Source organism: Coffea arabica, chromosome 8e (assembly GCF_036785885.1).
Source record: "Coffea arabica cultivar ET-39 chromosome 8e, Coffea Arabica ET-39 HiFi, whole genome shotgun sequence".
Taxonomy (NCBI): Eukaryota; Viridiplantae; Streptophyta; class Magnoliopsida; order Gentianales; family Rubiaceae; genus Coffea; species Coffea arabica.
The window spans coordinates 4,850,796-4,875,093 of NC_092324.1; the positions used below are offsets into that span (position 1 = coordinate 4,850,796).

At 34.0% G+C, this 24,298-nt stretch overlaps 1 protein-coding gene across 1 annotated transcript; it reads right to left on the reverse strand.

Annotated features, from left to right (window-relative positions):
- Positions 1-5,011: 5,011 nt before the first annotated feature.
- LOC140012621 (uncharacterized) lies at positions 5,012-20,475 on the reverse strand. Its single transcript, XM_072060894.1, has 2 exons — positions 20,277-20,475; positions 5,012-7,830 (listed from the first exon to the last, which is right to left on the reverse strand). Exons 1-2 carry the CDS (start codon positions 20,473-20,475, stop codon positions 5,012-5,014), a joined length of 3,018 nt encoding a protein of 1,005 aa, XP_071916995.1.
- Between the last annotated feature and the right edge of the window lie 3,823 nt (positions 20,476-24,298).

Below are 24,298 nucleotides of genomic sequence, written 5' to 3' on the forward strand. Positions count from 1 at the left end.
AGTATTCGCATCCACTAGTGAATGCTAAATCTGATCCGGTTAAAAACAATGACCTATTTTCAAAAGGAAACCATCCCTCTACTTCACTTTGAAAAAAAGAAGAATGATAGAGGAGGAAAAGATGAGCAATCAGAAGTTTCTTCACATTCTCCTTCTACATCTGATTTCAAAATTAAGTTTATCACTCTTACCAAGCCTATTTCAAATGAGTCAAAATTTACCTCAAAGTGTCCACAAAACAGATAAAGACGATGAAAAAGATTTGGAAAGTAACAAGAACGCTAAAGTTAATGCTGATGAACTGAAGAAAGATAAATCTTCTCTGTAGAGTGATAAAAATTTGTAATTCATCTTCTTCAATGCATGATCAATTTTAAGTATGAGAAAGGGATTAATGTTTCTCTAGTGTGGCTGCTTTTCATGAGTTTGTTGAAGTAAAATTTCGAGATAAATATTCTAAAACTTAAATATATGAGAAGTTCTAGAGGTTGAGGATAAAAATACTTCAATAATATTTTCATCAACAAATTTTTATCCTCCTCAACCTCTAGAACTTCTCATATATTTGAGTTTTAGAATATTTATCTCAAAACTTCCCTTCAACAAATTCATGAAAACTAGTCATACTAGACAAGCATCAATCCCTTTATTATACTTAAATTAATCATGCATTGAAGAAGATGAATTGATTACATCTTTTATCACTCCACAAAGAAACTTTACCTTTCTTTGGTTCATTAGCACTAACTTTTGCCTTTTTCGTACTTCTTAAATCCTTTTCATCATCTTCTTCTATTTTCATGGACATTTTGAGATAAATTTTGAGTCTTTTGAAGTAGGTCTGATAAGCGTGACAAACTTGATTCTAAAATCAGATATGGAAGGAGAATATGAAGAACCTTTTGATTGTTCCTTCTTTCCTCCTCCATCCTCCTCCCTTTTTTCAAATTGAGATAGAGGAATGTTTTCCTTTTGAAAATGGATCATTTTCTTAACCTGATTAAATTGTGGTTCAGCATGAGAGTTTATGTTTCTTTCTTGTCTTCTTAAACTTCAAATTCTTGTTCTAACCCTTCTTGCCAGGTTGTTCCTTTTGTTCCAATGATGATTCTTCTTCTCATCGTTGCACCTTTTCTGATGATTCTTCCTCTTTTAGTGGCGGTAAAGGAGAAGTTGGAATCATTAGAAAAGGGTTAGAACAAGCATGCTTTTGAAAGGTTAATTTTGTAAGGTTAGAACAAGTATTCTTTCTCTTTTAGATGAAGTATAGGCGATGAAGGGTTAGAACAAAATTTGGTCTATACCTTGAAGGGTTAGATGTAGTATAGATGAAGTATGGATGATGAAGCGTTAGAACAAGTATTCTTCCTATTTTACTTGTCTATGCCATGGCCTGAGAAAGACAGCGGCAGATGAAGCATAGACGAGTAAGTTAAAGTCTAGTCTCTAGTAATGTTGGAATTCCAACTTCAATATTCCTCGTGGTGTTTGTGATCATTACCTCATTCACCCTTGAACTGTAGCAAATGAATTCAATGTTTTCAATTCCTAGAGCACTTAATAACAATTTGTTAAATCAGGAAATCCTTCAAGATAGAGAAATCATAGCACAGTTCATCCTCTCATTCTTCTGCGGTGTCATAATCAAAGCAATGATTGTTAGTTCTTTAGGCCTAAAACCATACCACTCTTCCTTAATGATCATTACTGATGGAACAAGATTTCTTTCTCACATTTATACCACTGGAAATTGACACTATATTGTTCAAGATACATTCGCAAACATGTAACAGCCTAAACATGGGAGAGGGATAGATTGGGTAGTACAAGGAGAGAGAATATAAGTGAGAAATCCCAAGTTTGAGACCTCTCACTTACAACGAAAAAAGGAAAAAAAAAAAAAAAAAAGGCCTAAACACAAGAATGTCACTATTATTGCCTGCCATAAAATCACCAATTAGATAAAATCACTATTCTTTTATTTTTCTTGGTACTGTGTGTCCGAGAAAAGTAACATAGGGCACACCAGAGACTAAAATTTACCACAAGGTTTTGTTGCGCAATCACAATCTACTGCAAGGTATCTAGGCATTGTTTATACTGGAATTCTAAATTAGTAAATCCTTTACTAATTGCAAATACCTTGATTATTATTAGCAAGTTCTATCAGTCAAAACCATATTAATGATAAAATTGGCCAACTTAAATTTGATGAAAATTTGGACATACCTTCAAGTTTATAACAATTCCTTGAACTCAGGAAGCAAATGCAGAAATATAATTGCCTGCGTACCTGTAATGCAGAAGTCATTCTTAGCATATTAGGATGCAGCAACACTACAAAGAGATAATTAGACGCATAACCATCTATAATTCTTTGCAAATTTTGCAATGATAGCACTAGTATTACAATACAAAATATGTCTCTGCCTGGCTACTTCCAGAGTTCAATTAATGAAATGTATTGCTGCTAATACATTTAGAACCTTTTAGTACCACTGCAAAATAAGCCACTACAATCAACAATGATAAAAACATTTTTGAAATCAAATTCCAAAAAATAAAAACACAAAAGCCTAAAGTTTTAATTTAGGAAATGACATCAATCTTTCTCTTAGAAGTTCTGGGTCAAAGAAACTTAGACCAATGTGCATCCTTTAGTTGTGCAACTAAAAAGCCACAACCTAGGATGCCCATGAGATATGTTTATGACATTAATTTTGGAGAATGATGGACCAAACTAATGATATGTTTCAAAATGATATGATAAGACTTATTTCAAAAACTGAAAATATTGACGTTTGGTTTCCTTTACCACTTTGAACGGGAAATGCTGATGGCTGTTGAAGCCCTTCTTCGAACACACTCTAGATCACCAGTAGGGGTGGGCACGGGTCGGGTACCCTTCCCTAACATGATTTGGCTGACCCGACCCTAATAAATCGGATCAGCCATTTTGCGACCTTAACCCGTTCTTAATGTTTTTGTCCTAAAAAACGGGGCGAGTCATAGGGTACCCACCCCTAAAAAAAAATATTTTTCAATAAAAAAAAATTATTTTTCATTTAATATCAACATGTTTTTCAATAAAAAAAATATATTTTTTCAATTAATATTAGTAGAGATATTGTAATTAAAGTCCATACATCACCATTCTCACACATTTCATCCAACAATCAAATCGATCTCATAAATTTAGTACATACTAGAATTATAATATCTAATGGACAAAACGAAATTTCATAATAATTTTGAGTACATCACCATTCTTACACATTTCATCCTTCTACAACATAACAAACACAAGGATAATAAGTATTTGGCAACTTTCCCAACTTCCTTAAGGATGTTATGGTACAAGATTACATCCCAAATAAGTCAATTGTGAAATCAAATTCGGAAAAGAATTGAATAAAACTAATTATTTTTGGAAAAAATATAACCAAAATAACCTTAAAAAATCTTTCCCAACTTCTTTACATCTTTGGAATAGACCTTATGGTATTAAAGGTGATGAAAAAGAAAAATAAATTTCTTACACTAAATAAAAGAGACAAATTTAAGAGACATAATTGCAATAAAATAAATCAAATAAATAAATAAATGAAAGACACAAATGTTTTAATTATCTAGCTAACAGAAAATTGAAACTCCAAACACAAATCTTTGATTGAATTGATGCAAAATTTTCAGGAAAGATCGATGGAAGTAGAATAAAAATAAAAATGATGAAAGGGATGAACAATTTTTATAACAGAGTTTCACAAATTTTTTTTCATTTTGTTCATTTGGTTCATGTTTCACTGAGAATATTCGCTTTCTTCAAATAAGATGAGGAGGGGTGGATCATATAGGATTAGAATATGAGGCTGTGAGCCACTTCACTTGCACTTAGAATTAAAAATTACAAAGTTATAAAATGATTCATAATTTTTTAATATTCATAAAATATATCCTACGGGTCGGATACCCGCAGATTTTTATTTTTATTTTTATTTGTATCCGTATCCGTACCCGATTTTTGTGGGTACCCGACCCTCATCTGCCCCGCTAAAAAAAATCGGATCGGATATCCTATTTTTCGGATCGGATCGGATGAGGTTCATCGGGTTTTCGGATAGGACGGTTTTTTGCCCCCCCCTAATCTTTTTTTTTTTTCCAAAACGTTAGCATTTTATATATATCTCCTTAACCTGTACAGTGTTTGGACAACGGTCCAAAGAAAAGGAACAAACTGTCCCAGCAACTTACTGATGCACTAGCATCTAAGATTGGGATTCACCCATTCTTCATCTATCCAGATGTTTAGAGCATGCAAGCTCAACTTAATACATTCTACTTTCCTTGAAATAGCAAAAGAGATAGAGCATTTTTGAAACAGATTACAAATGGACCTTATATCCTCTAATAGAGTAGCCATCAGATGATTGTTGTGACTTGGTTTCTTTATGGCTTCTACCAGCTTTCGGTTGTCTAGTTCCACTTGAATGTTCCTCCATCCTTGATTACCAGCTTTCAGTAGAGCTAATATGACTGCTGCAGCTTGATCTTGTAGTAAATCTCCTGATGTCCTTTCTATTATTGCCCAAACTGCTTGCAATTGTCCCATATAGTCTGTTGCTGAGATTCCAATCCCCACGGTTGGTTGATCTTTACTTTGGTGGGTGTGAATCTTTAGCAGCAGTCCAGTATGGCACTCCATTTGCTCTTGATCTGTCCTTTGCTGTTCCTCAGTTTCCAGAGTGCTCTTCCCAGCATCCTTCCCTTTGTTAGCTTCTTCAAATTTTGTCCATTCCTTTAGAGCCTTCTCTATTATCTTAAAAGGCTCCTTCTCCTTATGGTTAAACTCTCTATTGTTCCTTGCCTTCCAGATCTGCCAGAGTATATTGATGGTGAGGTTGACTTGATCCTGCCCTCCTCTGCTCACTTGAGCTTCATGTATTGCAGACCACCATTTGGTGAAGCAATTTGCCAGGTGTTCTATTCCATCACACTTCACTGGCGCCATTTTTCAGATTTCCTTAACATTATGGCATTGGAGTAGCATATGTTCAATTGTTTCTTCATTTGCCCCACATCCAGCACATATCGGGGTTCCTTGCCTAGTCCTTGAGTAGATGACTTCTCTAACTGGTAGCCCCCCATGCAAGCACTTCCATATGAAAATTTTCATCTTTTGACTTACGTTCTGCTTCCACAGTGAACTCCATATTTGAGAGATGGTTCTATCCAGGCTAGTTCCAGCTTCGTCCCTCCTTCCAGAGCTCTCCATTTCCTTTTTCTTCACCCAAGCCTTGTATCCAGACTGAACTGTATATTGTCCATTTTGATTATGCGCCCAGTAGTAGCTGTCTTCTATTCCTGTCACACTTATTGGTATAGTCAGGATTCTTACAGCATCTTGATGATTGAAAGTTTTGAAGATAAGGACTCTATTCCATCTATTGTTCCTAATCAGTTCAGACACCAGTTTTAGTTGGCACCCCTGGGGCTTAACAGATGTTGGTTTCCCTCCTGGTGTCTCTGGGATCCAATTGTCTTCCCAAATTCTTGTCCCCTTCCCGTTACCTATTCTCCTCCTGATTCCTTCCTGCAATTCATTTCTGACCCCAGATAGGCTCCTCCAGATCCACGATGCGTTCTGAGGCACCTTGCTATTGAACACTAATAGCTTAGGATAGTACTTCTCCTTTAACACTTTACTGACTAGCAAGTTTGGTTGTGTAATTAACTTCCAAACTTGTTTAGCCAGCAGAGCTTTGTTAAACAGTTGCAGATCCTTAAATCCTAATCCCCCCTTGCTTCTTTTCGCTGCCATTTTCTTCCATCCTATCCAGTGTATTTTTTTATTCCCATCATTGTCACCCCACCAGTAATCTGCCATTTTAGAACTCAACGCCCTGCATAGCTTCGTATGTAGTTTGAAGCAAGACATAGTGTAGGTAGGCATGGCCATTGCTACAGCTTTAAGCATTATCTCCTTCCCTCCCTGACTTAGCAGCTTGTTTTTCCATCCCTGCAATTTCTTGTCAACAGAGTTCCTTATGAATCCAAACACCTGCTCCTTGGATCTTGTGATTATCATAGGTAGTCCAAGATATTTACCTTGTCCTACCTGTTTAATTGATCCCATGGCTTGACAGACCTCACTTCTCACAGACTGCATTGTATTTTTGCTAAAGTATACTGATGACTTTTCCTTATTAATGAGCTGCCCCGTAGCCTCTTCATACTGCTTAAGAATCATCATCAGTTTTATAGCTTCCTGTTTGTTAGCTTTACAGAAGACAAGGGAGTCATCAGCAAAGAATAGGTGGGTGATTGCAGGCGCCCCTCTACTAATTTTTACTCCAGTCAGCTCCTTCTCCACCTTAGCTTTCTGCAGTAGATTTGATAGTCCTTCTGAGCATAGTAAAAACAAGTAGGGAGAGAGTGGATCGCCTTGCCTTATGCCTCTAGTGGGGGTAACAAACTCCTTCTGCTCACCATTGATGTTAAATGAATAAGTTACTGAGCTGATGCATGCTGTGATCCATCCTACCCAAGTAGAGCAAAATCCCATTTTCTCCATTATTGCCTTTAGGAATCTCCATTCCACCCTGTCATAGGCTTTCGACATATCCAGTTTCACAGCCATAGAACCTACTCCACCTTTCCTTTTGTTTTTTAGATAATGCATTAACTCATGGGAAAGAATGATATTATCTAAAATTTGCCTACCTGGTACGAATGCAGATTGAGATTTGCTAATGCACCTACTGAGAAAAGGTTTCAGTCTGTTGGCAAGAATTTTAGCTAGAGCTTTGTAGACTACTTGACAAAGACTTATAGGTCTATACTGGTTAATCTCTATGGGACAATCAATTTTTGGGATCAGAGATATAATCGTATGATTTATGGCTTTTAAGATAACACCATGATGGAAGAAACCTTGGATTGCATTTACCAAATCCTTTTTAATAATACTCCAGAATTTTTGAAAGAATAGAGGGGACATGCCATCACTTCCAGGAGCCTTATTAGGATCCATAGAGAAGAAAGCAGACTTGATTTCATTTTCATCCACTTTTTTAGTTAGCTCCTTATTCATTTGTTCAGTTATAGTCACTGGAATCCCATCTAATATCTCTTCTAGTTCCCCAGTTGCTGAACTCTTAAACAGATCCTTATAGTAATTTGCTACTTCTTTCCCCAGTTCATCTGCATTTGCAGTCCATTCTCCATTAGCCATTCTCATATTCTGAATTTTGTTTCTTTTCCTCCTTCCTTTAACAGTAGCATGAAAGAATTGAGTGTTCTTATCGCTCTCCTTCAACCATGTTAGTCTAGATTTCTGATTCCAGTATGCTTCTTCATCCTCATATGCCTTTTTCAACTGCCATTTCATTTCCTGCACTTGTTGCTTTTTGTTTTCAGTTGTTGAGATCTTGATGTCATCAATTTGCTTTTTGCACCATTTGATTTTTTCAAGTGAGTTCCCTTTCTTGCTGCTGCTCCACTTTAATAGTTCCACTCTACAGTTCCTAATCTTCTGTTTAACCTTGAACCATCTTGTTCCCTCACAATGGATGCTCCAAGCCTTTTTAACCACTCCCTCAACATCCTCTTGTTGGATCCATCTTTTATCAAACTGAAATCTTTTTTTCCTATACTTCTTGTCTTTCTGAGTATCAAGCACTAACATACTATGGTCTGAAGCATGGGATTCAATATGTGTACAGTTTGCATCAACATAACATTGAGACCAGTCCACCGTACACAACCCCCTGTCAAGTCTTTCTTTCACTTCTCCAGTCCCATACCAATTGTTGCACCACGTCCATGGCTTCCCTTCATAGCCAATATCTATTAACTATTGTCATTAATGAATTCCCTAAAGTCTTGGAAGCTTTTAGCATCTCTAATCCTTCCCCCCCATTTTTCCTCATTTGAGATTATATCATTAAAATCCCCCATGATAATCCATTTATCCCTGACGGGTATTTTACATACGTACAAGTTAAAAAACCGAATTACACCCGTTCACTGCAAGTATACAGGTCAACTAGTAGTTTAGGGTATATATCGGGTCGATCCCACAGGGAAGAGTGAACAATTATCGGTATTACTAAAGCTTCTCTATTATTTAGACTATCAATGAATTATAACAAATTTAACCTATTGAAATTATATAAAATAACAAATAAAAGCTCCTTAGGTTGTGGTATCCCTAACTACTCATGCAAGTGCTATATTTGGATCATTGAGTACTACATCTAGGCTAATTATGGTGTAATTTCCTTATGCATTTGAATCCTACTTTCGTAGTGAATCAATTATACTTATAACTAATCCATACCTATTCTCATGGTTATGAAATTAGCTACAAGTTCATTTCTTCGGTGAAATTACATGAAATGAATCACTAAAAATCACATAGGTGCACCTCTACTTTCGTGAGTGTACTCCCTATGTTTAGCACTTCTTGAACTAATGTTAAATCTCAATTTTCATTGCAGAAATAACACCTTAGATAATCAGAATTAATGGTACCAGATTAATCATGATTTCAAGAGCTAAAGTGCTAAATAACTTGCTCAAATCATAGCAATCAAATAACCAAATAATAAACACTAACAATTATAGAAAGTTCAACCAAACCCAAGGCATAAACTTTAGAAACACATAATAGACATAAATTCCAGAACTTGCATATTAACTATATTTAAGAATCCAATACAAAAGATAAAGAGTTGGAGAAGAGATAACCCATGTCACTTGAGCTTCAACTTCTCTTTCTTCATCTCCATTTTCATCCAAATCTAGCCATTATACAAGAATGAATGAACTACACTTACTACACTATCCTACACTAAGGAAATGGAAGAACTACATTTCTGCACTCTTCAAGCTTCTCCCGTATAATTTTAGACCTCAAATGTCTCTGCATATAAGCTGATGAAAAGTCCTTCCCTTACCAGTCAAAAATTTCTGCTATGATTCTCCAAATCTGAATTTGTTAAGGGAGTCAAAAATAATGGCTTTTGACTTGGAACCTTGGCTATATCTCTTCCTTATGTCTTCTGAATCATGTGCAGCCTACGTTTTCTCTCCAACTCTAGCTGGAAAGTAGTGTGAAGATGAGAAAAATGGCTGAGCAAATTACAGAAATTCGGCTGCCAGACACGTTTTTACTTTTGACCTCACTTCAACTGCATTTTTCTCCATGATGAAGGCCGAACTGGCTTTTGTGCAAAACACAAAAGTTGCAGCCCTTTGAATTAGAGTTCCAATGCTTCAAGAATCATCTAATTTGGAGATCGGTGGACGGAGATATGGTCAAAATACCATAGACTGGTCAATTCTGGGCTTCAGCTTTCGACCATCCAGATAAGTTTCTGAGTTTCGACCTTTTGACCAAGAAAACGGCTGAATTGGACTTTGATGTCTTCATACCAAATGTAGATATATCTCTTAGCTTCAAAATGGTACCAAGATCACCTTGATCCGATCATTGTAGCTCCTGATATAGTCAAAATACGAAAATATGTCTGAGTTGTCAAAGCTGACTTTTCTTGATTTTTGTCCTCAAATTGCATTTCTTCCTTTTACACTTCATATTTTATTTTCCCCACTTTAATCCATCTTCAATCATCCAAATATCTTCTCAATGCACTTCATTTGATGATTGAATCATTAAACCTACAAAATATGAAGTTTTTCCCATAAAAATCCATAAAATGCAATATTTAGCCACTTTAACATAAAATGTAGATTTTTACCAAAACCTTAGTTATTTTAATTATAAAACTAAATAATCAAACCAAAATTAACTAATAAAACACACTAAAAATACGTAAAATAAACTCTTATCAAATACCCCCACACTTGAACCATTGCTTGTCCTCAAGCAATAAAAAATACAAACCAACAATGATCAAAATTTGAAAATAAACATATGTAGCATTTCAACTTCATTTTCTCAAAACAAAGTAAATAACCATTATGTAATTATTCAATTAAGTTCAAGTACTCATAATATCAAGTAAAGGAGAGCCAGTTATACCGTCATTATAACAAATTCAAATCAATTTTTTCATTCTTACCCAATCTTACAAGTAAGTAACTCATATGGTCAATAAAATGCTTTCTAAACTCATGATCATCTTTTTATTCTACTTAAACAGATATTTATTCATATAACGTAGCTAAATATTACTTAAGTTGTGAAAGTGTCTTTTGACGCGAGAATCGACATTTTTAGATGAAGATCACCGGTTACTCAACACTTCACATACTCAAGTTGCTTTGCATACTCTTAATTCAAGTACCGTTTTACGCGAAAGTCGACATTTGTAGATGAAGGCTCCCGGTTACTAAGTACGAGAATTATTGGAGTAGAATAAATCTTTTTTTCTCTTTTTTTTTCTTTCCACTTTTTTTTCCTTTTTTTTTGTTTTTTACAGCAAAAATAATAATAAATTCCTCAAAAGAATAATCATGAGAAGAGTATTGCACTTATTGACCATATTTATCACTTAACTTATAAAATCAAATAAAGCGAAGAAATTTCATCAAATATGCAAAAGAAAATATAGGCATAATTTTCTCCACTTTAAAAGATATACTTTCCTACAAATGCAAAAATTATAATCACATAATAGTCATTTCCAAGTTAAATGAGAAAAGAAGTTTCCAAATCACATATATTTATCTCAAATGTAGAAGAAATTTGAACTACTAATGGTATGAAACTTGTTACCTCTTGGATAAAATAAAAAAAAATTTAAAAATTGTTGAGGCAAGTTTGCAATTTTGGACAAGATTTTGGAAAAATTTTGAATTTTAACACAAGTCCAATATTTGCAACTAATAAGTCAATCACATACAATATATATAATCTCAATTCTTCCCCCACACTTAACATACACATTGTGCTCAATGTGTAAAAAGGAAAATCAAGAGAAAGAAAGTAAAACTCCCCTATGTAGTGATTGAATATGAAGCTTCAAAATCCAGTGTCCGTGTAACTCCAACGCTTCATAAGTTCCATTGAATAACCATTAGTAAGAATAATCGAAACATAGAAAATAAGAAACAAAAGTGATAACAAAGGCTTAATAAAACAAAACGGCGATCCGTAATTTCAAACCTTTGTTTTGGTGATGTACCTATATAAAATATACAATAAGCAACTCAAGGTACAAGAAAATATATGAGGAAAAGAAGAAAAAGAGAATCAAGGAACTTGCATTTTTTTTTTTTTTTCAAAAAAAAAAAAAGTGCTCAAAAACGTGACTCATCAAAACGCGCCACCAAGCCGCGTTTTGTGAAGTCGCGTTTATTCACATATCTTGCAGGATCGAAAACGCGGCTATGCTTAAAAACGCGACTTCATGTCGCGTTTCTAAAGGCGCGTTTTCAATTTTTGATCAGGCTGGAAAACGCGACTTGGTAGAAAACGCGACTTCCTGTCGCGTTTTGAGGCGCGTTTTCTTCAGTATAGGTGCAGAATTGAAAACGCGATTATGGAAAACGCGATTCTAAGGCGCGTTTTCAGCCCAAATGCGTTTTCTTCTGCGAAATTTTTGCAGAAAGCCAACTTTGAAAAATTACCATTGGTATCCCAACACTCAAAATGCATCATAGATCATTTGTTTGTTAAAATACTCAATACATGCACATGTAAAATGATCAAAATATGCATTTTAACCCCTTCTAACAAATCAAAAACAACAATTACTCAAATTGAGGGGTTGAGTTCCTTGATCAAATTTCGCCTTTTTCACCTCATTTGGTCACTTTTGCTTCCATTTCCAATACCTACAAATGAAAAATAACAAAATAACTGAAACACATACTGTAAACATAAAATCACCCCAAAATAACATAAACTTAAACAAACATTGGGTTGCCTCCCAATAAGCGCTTCTTTAAAGTCAATAGCTTGACTATTTCATCTCATTTTTTCAAGGAGGCTTTGTTAGCGAATAATCCACCATTTTTGGTCGTGGTGGATCATTAAATGGTGACTTTATAGCAAAAGTCACATGATCTAATGATGTGAGAAATGGAAGTGACTTACCTATTTCAAGTGTTTCATAAATATTACCTTGAAAATACACCACTTGAGAACTTACCAACGGGAATGCCATGAGAGTATCTTGGGCAGCAATACCCTTAGAACCTATACTTTCAATGCACTCCTCAAGAGGAGTGAAAAATGAGTCATTAAAACTCACCTCTTGAGACTCAAAGTTAGTTCCAAAGATATTATCTTGTGAAATGGACATTTGCTCATTGAAACACAATTGAGATTCATCATTTTCATCAACATGCAATCCATTTTCACATACAACATTCCTACCATTCATGCTAGGATCATTTTGCAATTTATTAGAAGAAATAACCTCACACAATGCATTCAATTGCTCATTTATTCTGCCAAAGTGAGAAGTTAATTCATCTATTCTTTTCTCAATCCTATCAAAACGGTCGGAAGTCACATTAGCTAATTTTTCTATAGCTAACTCCCAAGATGGTTTTGCTTTATATTGGACATTTTCAGATTGATAATCATAAAAATATGGATAATCACTATATGCACATTGATTTTCCCAACCATAAGAAAGAGAATTGCTCCAATTAGCACTGTATTGATCAAAATAAGGATTGTAATGCTCTAATTCATCATAGCAATCCACATTTTGTGCTTGCATACATGTATTAGTTGCATGATAACCTCCACACAAGTCACAAATCACATGATAAGAATTAAAAGCATTAAAATTCCTCCCTTGCTCAATTTCATGCATAATTGTGTCCATTTGAACTTGTAGCATCATAACATCAAATTTAGCCTTTAAGCACCTTATACCATCTTCAAAAGACATACCTTCAGTAATTTCTTGGTTACCTCTGTTGAAGGAGCTTTGCACTAGGCAACCATCCATTGCCAATCTTTCATTTCTCAAGCTTTGTCCTCCAAATTGACCTACCCTCCTCATTACCTAAAATTGCTTTTAAACAACTTAAGAGCAAAATTAGTAAGAAGACTAGGTGATAAAACACATACACATATAAAATACTAAAATAACAGAAAATAACATTCACAATATAACTAATATTATGTCTAAACTAATAAAGTTGCTCTTCACACCGATATTGCCAAATCTTCCCCGGCAACGGCGCCAAAAACTTGACGGGTATTTTACATACGTACAAGTTAAAAAACCGAATTACACCCGTTCACTGCAAGTATACAGGTCAACTAGTAGTTTAGGGTATATATCGGGTCGATCCCACAGGGAAGAGTGAACAATTATCGGTATTACTAAAGCTTCTCTATTATTTAGACTATCAATGAATTATAACAAATTTAACCTATTGAAATTATATAAAATAACAAATAAAAGCTCCTTAGGTTGTGGTATCCCTAACTACTCATGCAAGTGCTATATTTGGATCATTGAGTACTACATCTAGGCTAATTATGGTGTAATTTCCTTATGCATTTGAATCCTACTTTCGTAGTGAATCAATTATACTTATAACTAATCCATACCTATTCTCATGGTTATGAAATTAGCTACAAGTTCATTTCTTCGGTGAAATTACATGAAATGAATCACTAAAAATCACATAGGTGCACCTCTACTTTCGTGAGTGTACTCCCTATGTTTAGCACTTCTTGAACTAATGTTAAATCTCAATTTTCATTGCAGAAATAACACCTTAGATAATCAGAATTAATGGTACCAGATTAATCATGATTTCAAGAGCTAAAGTGCTAAATAACTTGCTCAAATCATAGCAATCAAATAACCAAATAATAAACACTAACAATTATAGAAAGTTCAACCAAACCCAAGGCATAAACTTTAGAAACACATAATAGACATAAATTCCAGAACTTGCATATTAACTATATTTAAGAATCCAATACAAAAGATAAAGAGTTGGAGAAGAGATAACCCATGTCACTTGAGCTTCAACTTCTCTTTCTTCATCTCCATTTTCATCCTAATCTAGCCATTATACAAGAATGAATGAACTACACTTACTACACTATCCTACACTAAGGAAATGGAAGAACTACATTTCTGCACTCTTCAAGCTTCTCCCGTATAATTTTAGACCTCAAATGTCTCTGCATATAAGCTGATGAAAAGTCCTTCCCTTACCAGTCAAAAATTTCTGCTATGATTCTCCAAATCTGAATTTGTTAAGGGAGTCAAAAATAATGGCTTTTGACTTGGAACCTTGGCTATATCTCTTCCTTATGTCTTCTGAAGCATGTGCAGCCTACGTTTTCTCTCCAACTCTAGCTGGAAAGTAGTGTGAAGATGAGAAAAATGGCTGAGCAAATTACAGAAATTCGGCTGCCAGACACGTTTTTACTTTTGACCTCACTTCAACTGCATTTTTCTCCATGATGAAGGCCGAACTGGCTTTTGTGCAAAACACAAAAGTTGCAGCCCTTTGAATTAGAGTTCCAATGCTTCAAGAATCATCTAATTTGGAGATCGGTGGACGGAGATATGGTCAAAATACCATAGACTGGTCAATTCTGGGCTTCAGCTTTCGACCATCCAGATAAGTTTCTGAGTTTCGACCTTTTGACCAAGAAAACGGCTGAATTGGACTTTGATGTCTTCATACCAAATGTAGATATATCTCTTAGCTTCAAAATGGTACCAAGATCACCTTGATCCGATCATTGTAGCTCCTGATATAGTCAAAATACGAAAATATGTTTGAGTTGTCAAAGCTGACTTTTCTTGATTTTTGTCCTCAAATTGCATTTCTTCCTTTTACACTTCATATTTTATTTTCCCCACTTTAATCCATCTTCAATCATCCAAATATCTTCTCAATGCACTTCATTTGATGATTGAATCATTAAACCTACAAAATATGAAGTTTTTCCCATAAAAATCCATAAAATGCAATATTTAGCCACTTTAACATAAAATGTAGATTTTTACCAAAACCTTAGTTATTTTAATTATAAAACTAAATAATCAAACCAAAATTAACTAATAAAACACACTAAAAATACGTAAAATAAACTCTTATCAAATACCCCCACACTTGAACCATTGCTTGTCCTCAAGCAATAAAAAATACAAACCAACAATGATCAAAATTTGAAAATAAACATATGTAGCATTTCAACTTCATTTTCTCAAAACAAAGTAAATAACCATTATGTAATTATTCAATTAAGTTCAAGTACTCATAATATCAAGTAAAGGAGAGCCAGTTATACCGTCATTATAACAAATTCAAATCAATTTTTTCATTCTTACCCAATCTTACAAGTAAGTAACTCATATGGTCAATAAAATGCTTTCTAAACTCATGATCATCTTTTTATTCTACTTAAACAGATATTTATTCATATAACGTAGCTAAATATTACTTAAGTTGTGAAAGTGTCTTTTGACGCGAGAATCGACATTTTTAGATGAAAATCACCGGTTACTCAACACTTCACATACTCAAGTTGCTTTGCATACTCTTAATTCAAGTACCGTTTTACGCGAAAGTCGACATTTGTAGATGAAGGCTCCCGGTTACTAAGTACGAGAATTATTGGAGTAGAATAAATCTTTTTTTCTCTTTTTTTTTCTTTCCACTTTTTTTTCCTTTTTTTTTGTTTTTTACAGCAAAAATAATAATAAATTCCTCAAAAGAATAATCATGAGAAGAGTATTGCACTTATTGACCATATTTATCACTTAACTTATAAAATCAAATAAAGCGAAGAAATTTCATCAAATATGCAAAAGAAAATATAGGCATAATTTTCTCCACTTTAAAAGATATACTTTCCTACAAATGCAAAAATTATAATCACATAATAGTCATTTCCAAGTTAAATGAGAAAAGAAGTTTCCAAATCACATATATTTATCTCAAATGTAGAAGAAATTTGAACTACTAATGGTATGAAACTTGTTACCTCTTGGATAAAATAAAAAAAAATTTAAAAATTGTTGAGGCAAGTTTGCAATTTTGGACAAGATTTTGGAAAAATTTTGAATTTTAACACAAGTCCAATATTTGCAACTAATAAGTCAATCACATACAATATATATAATCTCAATTCTTCCCCCACACTTAACATACACATTGTGCTCAATGTGTAAAAAGGAAAATCAAGAGAAAGAAAGTAAAACTCCCCTATGTAGTGATTGAATATGAAGCTTCAAAATCCAGTGTCCGTGTAACTCCAACGCTTCATAAGTTCCATTGAATAACCATTAGTAAGAATAATCGAAACATAGAAAATAAGAAACAAAAGTGATAACAAAGGCTTAATAAAACAAAACGGCGATCCGTAATTTCAAACCTTTGTTTTGGTGATGTACCTATATAAAATATACAATAAGCAACTCAAGGTACAAGAAAATATATGAGGAAAAGAAGAAAAAGAGAATCAAGGAACTTGCATTTTTTTTTTTTTTTCAAAAAAAAAAAAAGTGCTCAAAAACGTGACTCATCAAAACGCGCCACCAAGCCGCGTTTTGTGAAGTCGCGTTTATTCACATATCTTGCAGGATCGAAAACGCGGCTATGCTTAAAAACGCGACTTCATGTCGCGTTTCTAAAGGCGCGTTTTCAATTTTTGATCAGGCTGGAAAACGCGACTTGGTAGAAAACGCGACTTCCTGTCGCGTTTTGAGGCGCGTTTTCTTCAGTATAGGTGCAGAATTGAAAACGCGATTATGGAAAACGCGATTCTAAGGCGCGTTTTCAGCCCAAATGCGTTTTCTTCTGCGAAATTTTTGCAGAAAGCCAACTTTGAAAAATTACCATTGGTATCCCAACACTCAAAATGCATCATAGATCATTTGTTTGTTAAAATACTCAATACATGCACATGTAAAATGATCAAAATATGCATTTTAACCCCTTCTAACAAATCAAAAACAACAATTACTCAAATTGAGGGGTTGAGTTCCTTGATCAAATTTCGCCTTTTTCACCTCATTTGGTCACTTTTGCTTCCATTTCCAATACCTACAAATGAAAAATAACAAAATAACTGAAACACATACTGTAAACATAAAATCACCCCAAAATAACATAAACTTAAACAAACATTGGGTTGCCTCCCAATAAGCGCTTCTTTAAAGTCAATAGCTTGACTATTTCATCTCATTTTTTCAAGGAGGCTTTGTTAGCGAATAATCCACCATTTTTGGTCGTGGTGGATCATTAAATGGTGACTTTATAGCAAAAGTCACATGATCTAATGATGTGAGAAATGGAAGTGACTTACCTATTTCAAGTGTTTCATAAATATTACCTTGAAAATACACCACTTGAGAACTTACCAACGGGAATGCCATGAGAGTATCTTGGGCAGCAATACCCTTAGAACCTATACTTTCAATGCACTCCTCAAGAGGGGTGAAAAATGAGTCATTAAAACTCACCTCTTGAGACTCAAAGTTAGTTCCAAAGATATTATCTTGTGAAATGGACATTTGCTCATTGAAACACAATTGAGATTCATCATTTTCATCAACATGCAATCCATTTTCACATACAACATTCCTACCATTCATGCTAGGATCATTTTGCAATTTATTAGAAGAAATAACCTCACACAATGCATTCAATTGCTCATTTATTCTGCCAAAGTGAGAAGTTAATTCATCTATTCTTTTCTCAATCCTATCAAAACGGTCGGAAGTCACATTAGCTAATTTTTCTATAGCTAACTCCCAAGATGGTTTTGCTTTATATTGGACATTTTCAGATTGATAATCATAAAAATATGGATAATCACTATATGCACATTGATTTTCCCAACCATAAGAAAGAGAATTGCTCCAATTAGCACTGTATTGATCAAAATAAGGATTGTAATGCTCTAATTCATCATAGCAATCCACATTTTGTGCTTGCATACATGTATTAGTTGCATGATAACCTCCACACAAGTCACAAATCACATGATAAGAATTAAAAGCATTAAAATTCCTCCCTTGCTCAATTTCATGCATAATTGTGTCCATTTGAACTTGTAGCATCATAACATCAAATTTAGCCTTTAAGCACCTTATACCATCTTCAAAAGACATACCTTCAGTAATTTCTTGGTTACCTCTGTTGAAGGAGCTTTGCACTAGGCAACCATCCATTGCCAATCTTTCATTTCTCAAGCTTTGTCCTCCAAATTGACCTACCCTCCTCATTACCTAAAATTGCTTTTAAACAACTTAAGAGCAAAATTAGTAAGAAGACTAGGTGATAAAACACATACACATATAAAATACTAAAATAACAGAAAATAACATTCACAATATAACTAATATTATGTCTAAACTAATAAAGTTGCTCTTCACACCGATATTGCCAAATCTTCCCCGGCAACGGCGCCAAAAACTTGACGGGTATTTTACATACGTACAAGTTAAAAAACCGAATTACACCCGTTCACTGCAAGTATACAGGTCAACTAGTAGTTTAGGGTATATATCGGGTCGATCCCACAGGGAAGAGTGAACAATTATCGGTATTACTAAAGCTTCTCTATTATTTAGACTATCAATGAATTATAACAAATTTAACCTATTGAAATTATATAAAATAACAAATAAAAGCTCCTTAGGTTGTGGTATCCCTAACTACTCATGCAAGTGCTATATTTGGATCATTGAGTACTACATCTAGGCTAATTATGGTGTAATTTCCTTATGCATTTGAATCCTACTTTCGTAGTGAATCAATTATACTTATAACTAATCCATACCTATTCTCATGGTTATGAAATTAGCTACAAGTTCATTTCTTCGGTGAAATTACATGAAATGAATCACTAAAAATCACATAGGTGCACCTCTACTTTCGTGAGTGTACTCCCTATGTTTAGCACTTCTTGAACTAATGTTAAATCTCAATTTTCATTGCAGAAATAACACCTTAGATAATCAGAATTAATGGTACCAGATTAATCATGATTTCAAGAGCTAAAGTGCTAAATAACTTGCTCAAATCATAGCAATCAAATAACCAAATAATAAACACTAACAATTATAGAAAGTTCAACCAAACCCAAGGCATAAACTTTAGAAACACATAATAGACATAAATTCCAGAACTTGCATATTAACTATATTTAAGAATCCAATACAAAAGATAAAGAGTTGGAGAAGAGATAACCCATGTCACTTGAGCTTCAACTTCTCTTTCTTCATCTCCATTTTCATCCTAATCTAGCCATTATACAAGAATGAATGAACTACACTTACTACACTATCCTACACTAAGGAAATGGAAGAACTACATTTCTGCACTCTTCAAGCTTCTCCCGTATAATTTTAGACCTCAAATGTCTCTGCATATAAGCTGATGAAAAGTCCTTCCCTTACCAGTCAAAAATTTCTGCTATGATTCTCCAAATCTGAATTTGTTAAGGGAGTCAAAAATAATGGCTTTTGACTTGGAACCTTGGCTATATCTCTTCCTTATGTCTTCTGAAGCATGTGCAGCCTACGTTTTCTCTCCAACTCTAGCTGGAAAGTAGTGTGAAGATGAGAAAAATGGCTGAGCAAATTACAGAAATTCGGCTGCCAGACACGTTTTTACTTTTGACCTCACTTCAACTGCATTTTTCTCCATGATGAAGGCCGAACTGGCTTTTGTGCAAAACACAAAAGTTGCAGCCCTTTGAATTAGAGTTCCAATGCTTCAAGAAGCATCTAATTTGGAGATCGGTGGACGGAGATATGGTCAAAATACCATAGACTGGTCAATTCTGGGCTTCAGCTTTCGACCATCCAGATAAGTTTCTGAGTTTCGACCTTTTGACCAAGAAAACGGCTGAATTGGACTTTGATGTCTTCATACCAAATGTAGATATATCTCTTAGCTTCAAAATGGTACCAAGATCACCTTGATCCGATCATTGTAGCTCCTGATATAGTCAAAATACGAAAATATGTCTGAGTTGTCAAAGCTGACTTTTCTTGATTTTTGTCCTCAAATTGCATTTCTTCCTTTTACACTTCATATTTTATTTTCCCCACTTTAATCCATCTTCAATCATCCAAATATCTTCTCAATGCACTTCATTTGATGATTGAATCATTAAACCTACAAAATATGAAGTTTTTCCCATAAAAATCCATAAAATGCAATATTTAGCCACTTTAACATAAAATGTAGATTTTTACCAAAACCTTAGTTATTTTAATTATAAAACTAAATAATCAAACCAAAATTAACTAATAAAACACACTAAAAATACGTAAAATAAACTCTTATCAAATACCCCCAACCTGACTTCCTTCTATTAATCACCTCCCACTGTCCCTTCCTTACTTGACTGTCACAACTGGCATAAACACCTACAAACCACCAGCTTTCCCTTTTCTCCTCATCTTCCACTTTTGCCTCTATAGTAAAGGCCGAAGCTTGTACCTCAGAAATCTTGACCTCATTATTCCACAAAATGGTCATTCCTCCAGATTTGTTCATAGCTTCAACTATAAAGCTGCTTTCAAACCTCAAGATATTTTTTACTTTTTCCATATACTTTTTCCTGTTTTTTGTTTCGCTTAAGAAAATGATACTTGCCCCCCCCTAATCACCAGTAATACAAGTTTGCATACTTTTGCACTTTAAAAACCAGGAATAAACATACTTATATTTGGTCCAAGTAAAGCATAGTTAAGAACAAATTCAACCCAAGGGCTAAAGTTGGCTAGCATTTGAAGTCTTAAACAAAGCCTGCGTTTTGATAATGCGACAAAATATATTTATGAGAAGTATCATCAAATACTTGTTGCTCATTAATGAGTTTCAGGAGCGGATTTCTAAAAGAACTATTCAACAACTTTGGAGTTTCATGTTAAAATCTACTGCTATAACTTAAACCATTTGTTAGAGTGATGGATTGGGAGACTAAAAATACATTAAAGCTAACCATACCCAAAAAAAAAAAAAAAAGAAAAGAAAAACAAGAATATGCAAAAGTGGAGTGAACAGTGATAGAGACCAACCAGGAAGAAGAAGATGTGAAGAAAACACAGGACCAATAGAATCGTTGAACCACCATCACCAGCAAGTGTCGTACACCAGCTCCAAGGGTCACTAGAGAAGGAAAAATGACAAAGATTAAAGTCTGAATGGGGTAACGATAAAACTTGGTCCACCGGAATAGATGACTCGAGGTTGCAATTTACTTAATGCCCCTGAAAGAGTCAGAAAAAATAAAAAACCTTAAATTTCTTCAGAAAATTTAAGTTCAAGCTTTGATTCAAATTTTGGAGTATTTTTCGTGCATATGTAATGAAAAGTTTTAATTGCACATCTCATGACAAGTTTTGTCATTCTACCGTAGAACATTAGTCAATGACTACTAACCACTGCGACAGCTTTTGATTGAGAAAATGTACTATTCCTAAAGTTTAGTCCTAATTAACCCGCAACTTTGCCCGAAGAAAGCCTTTCGCCATCGGCAAGTTTGACACTTTTCAAATCATGATCGCTATTGGCTGGTTTCTATCAACATGAATCTGATTAATTCATTGATCATTCATTCTAAACAACTAAAATGATGTAAACCTTTTGTACTACACTATCACAAACAGAACAGATGATGGTCATCAATAAAGCACAAACAGAAACTTACACATGCAACTGACATAAATTTTGTCTAAGCAGCATCATCAAACAGTTCTTCATCATGAAGTTTCAGAAGGCAACTTCAATGAAGACCATTTTAACTGCTCTGGATTGGCGTGATAATGTATACTACCATAACTTAAAAGAACATTTCTGGGCGATGGATTTAACCAGACCTCAAAGTAGAAGGGAAAAAAGAAAAGATACAAAAGTCGAGAGAAGATCAAGGGAGACTAATCAAGAAGATGAACTGAAGAGAACGAAGGACTGATAGAATTCTTAAACGTTGTCGATTTGTTTAGTTACGAGGGTGTTATAACCAAAGGGTCACCAACGAAGGAACATGTGTAGATGCTGGATGTTGTTGTCAATTTACTTTTATACCCCTAAATGTCCCACAAAAGAACCCGTCCTTTAGAAACTAATTAAACTTTCCTAGATGTCAGTCTACACACAATATATAAAACATTATTTAAATTTAAATTTCACTATTAAACTTTGCATATATAGCCTGTATCTAAACCTGCTATAAATATTAAACTTTGCATATATAACGTGTATCTAAACCTGCTAATGTATATGCTGTTAATGTATAAAAATTAATCTATTGGATTATTTGATAAAATTTTCAAGGATCAAAATATGTCTATTAGGATAAAAAGGCAAATTTAGTCCAAGTTCAAGCCAATAAATAAGGGTGGCAACGAGCCCATGGAGATAGAAATGGGGCGCGGCGGGGGAAATTTTTTCCCCCGCCTTAAAATCAGGCAAGGGCAACAGACACCTGTCCCATCCCCTACCCCGTTCCTCGCATACAAAAAAATTTATATATATATATTTAAATTTATAGATGTATATATAATATATCTATATACACAACATAATAATTTAGTTATAATCCAATTCTTTATATTTAATAATATAATTAAAAACATAATTATGTATTTCTAATGACCAATAAGTAATAATCATTATTTAATAAGGTAACTAAACTAATAGCACTGTATTATCTATTTAGACTAAACGTGATAGAGAAATAGAATATACAATCCTAATTGGTCCTATTACATCTCAGTCAGATGTTTCAATGTCATTTTTATGGTATTAACAGGTTGTTAATATTCTTTAGTTATTAGTATTTGCAACTCGTTGAATGGTTTAAGGTTAAGTACTTGAGCATATATTGATTGAATATTTTGAGATAGAATGAATGATAAAATTGTTTTGTAAATAAGCATATTGTTAAATATGGTAAGCTGATTTCTTCCCTCGTAGGAACCACGAGAGAAACGGGACGAGGGATAGGGTGAAGGACAGGGGGAGTTATTTGACAACGGGACATGCCCGCCCCATTGCCACCATTACCAATAAACTACAAATAGAAACCTCACATGTGCAAATATAACAAAGTTTAATTGAAGATTTGGTCATTGAATCACAGTGTTGTCCAAATTTCAGCAATCAGCTGCACAAAGTTATTAGTAAAGATGGACAAAAATCAAAAAGTAAAGAATTTGATTACTAAATATGCAATTTACTAATGTTTTGTTATGCAGCTCTCAAAATTTTTTGGTAAGCTACATTTTTTTATTAAATAATGTAAACAACTACTATTATAGAGTGGTGATTTGATCAAAATTGTAATAGAAGCACTAATTTCTGTCCTTGGAAAAGTTACACGGTTGACCATGGAAAAAGACATACAAATAAATTCAAGGAAAGTTCACCGTTTTTCTTTTTCCAATTGTTTCACTTGGCTAAAATGTTGATTGCCCACTTCTTTCACTCGTTCAAGTGCTGACCACTGACCAAAACCTCATTCTCAAAAACAAGAACAGGCTTCAAGTTTACTTTGTATTATCAACACAATCTGCCAGAAAATTGTCTCTTCTATGATTCTGGGCTTAAGACAGGTGACATCAGGCAAGTTCACTAGATAATTAAAAAAAAAAATGTTCACCCAAAAAACCTTGTTTATATTGCTATTTCTCTCCAAAAAAATTTTTACGTTTTCCATGAACACATTTCTTAATACTTTTTTATCTCATATATATTAAATTATTACAGTATTTTTTTTTATATAAAAACTCCAGAAAATGGCAATCCAATGCGATAAGTTAGATAAATATGGCATGTTAAAGCATCATGGAAGCCTCTAGTCTTTCATTTTGACAAATTTCAGCAATTTCTGCCTCTTATTATGTGCACTTTAGAGAGAGAGAGAGAGATCACTAAGTACAGAAACAAAATTCCAGTTTCTTGGGATCTGAAGTTTGACCATAGCTTAGAGCGAAACATTTCCATTTATCATTTTTGCACAAGACAATTGGAGGGAAAGAAGAAAGTGTGCCTATACTACCAGACTGATCACAAAATAATAGTTAATAGATGTAACGTTCAACCAAACCATGTTTACCAAAAAGAGACTGATGTATTTCATTTGGAAAAAAAAAAATTTGGTTTAAAACGATTGTGTTGGGAAAGGCGTACCGATACAGGCACACAATATTAGAGTTTGTCCAGAACAAATTTCTCTTTTTTCAAGTACCAGTTAAATAGGAATAAATCAAATCACCAAATAATAATACCAGCAGTGATAATAGAATGCAAGAAAAATAAAAGGCACAAGACACCAAGATTTTTACACGGAAAATCCAAATTGGGAAAAATCACG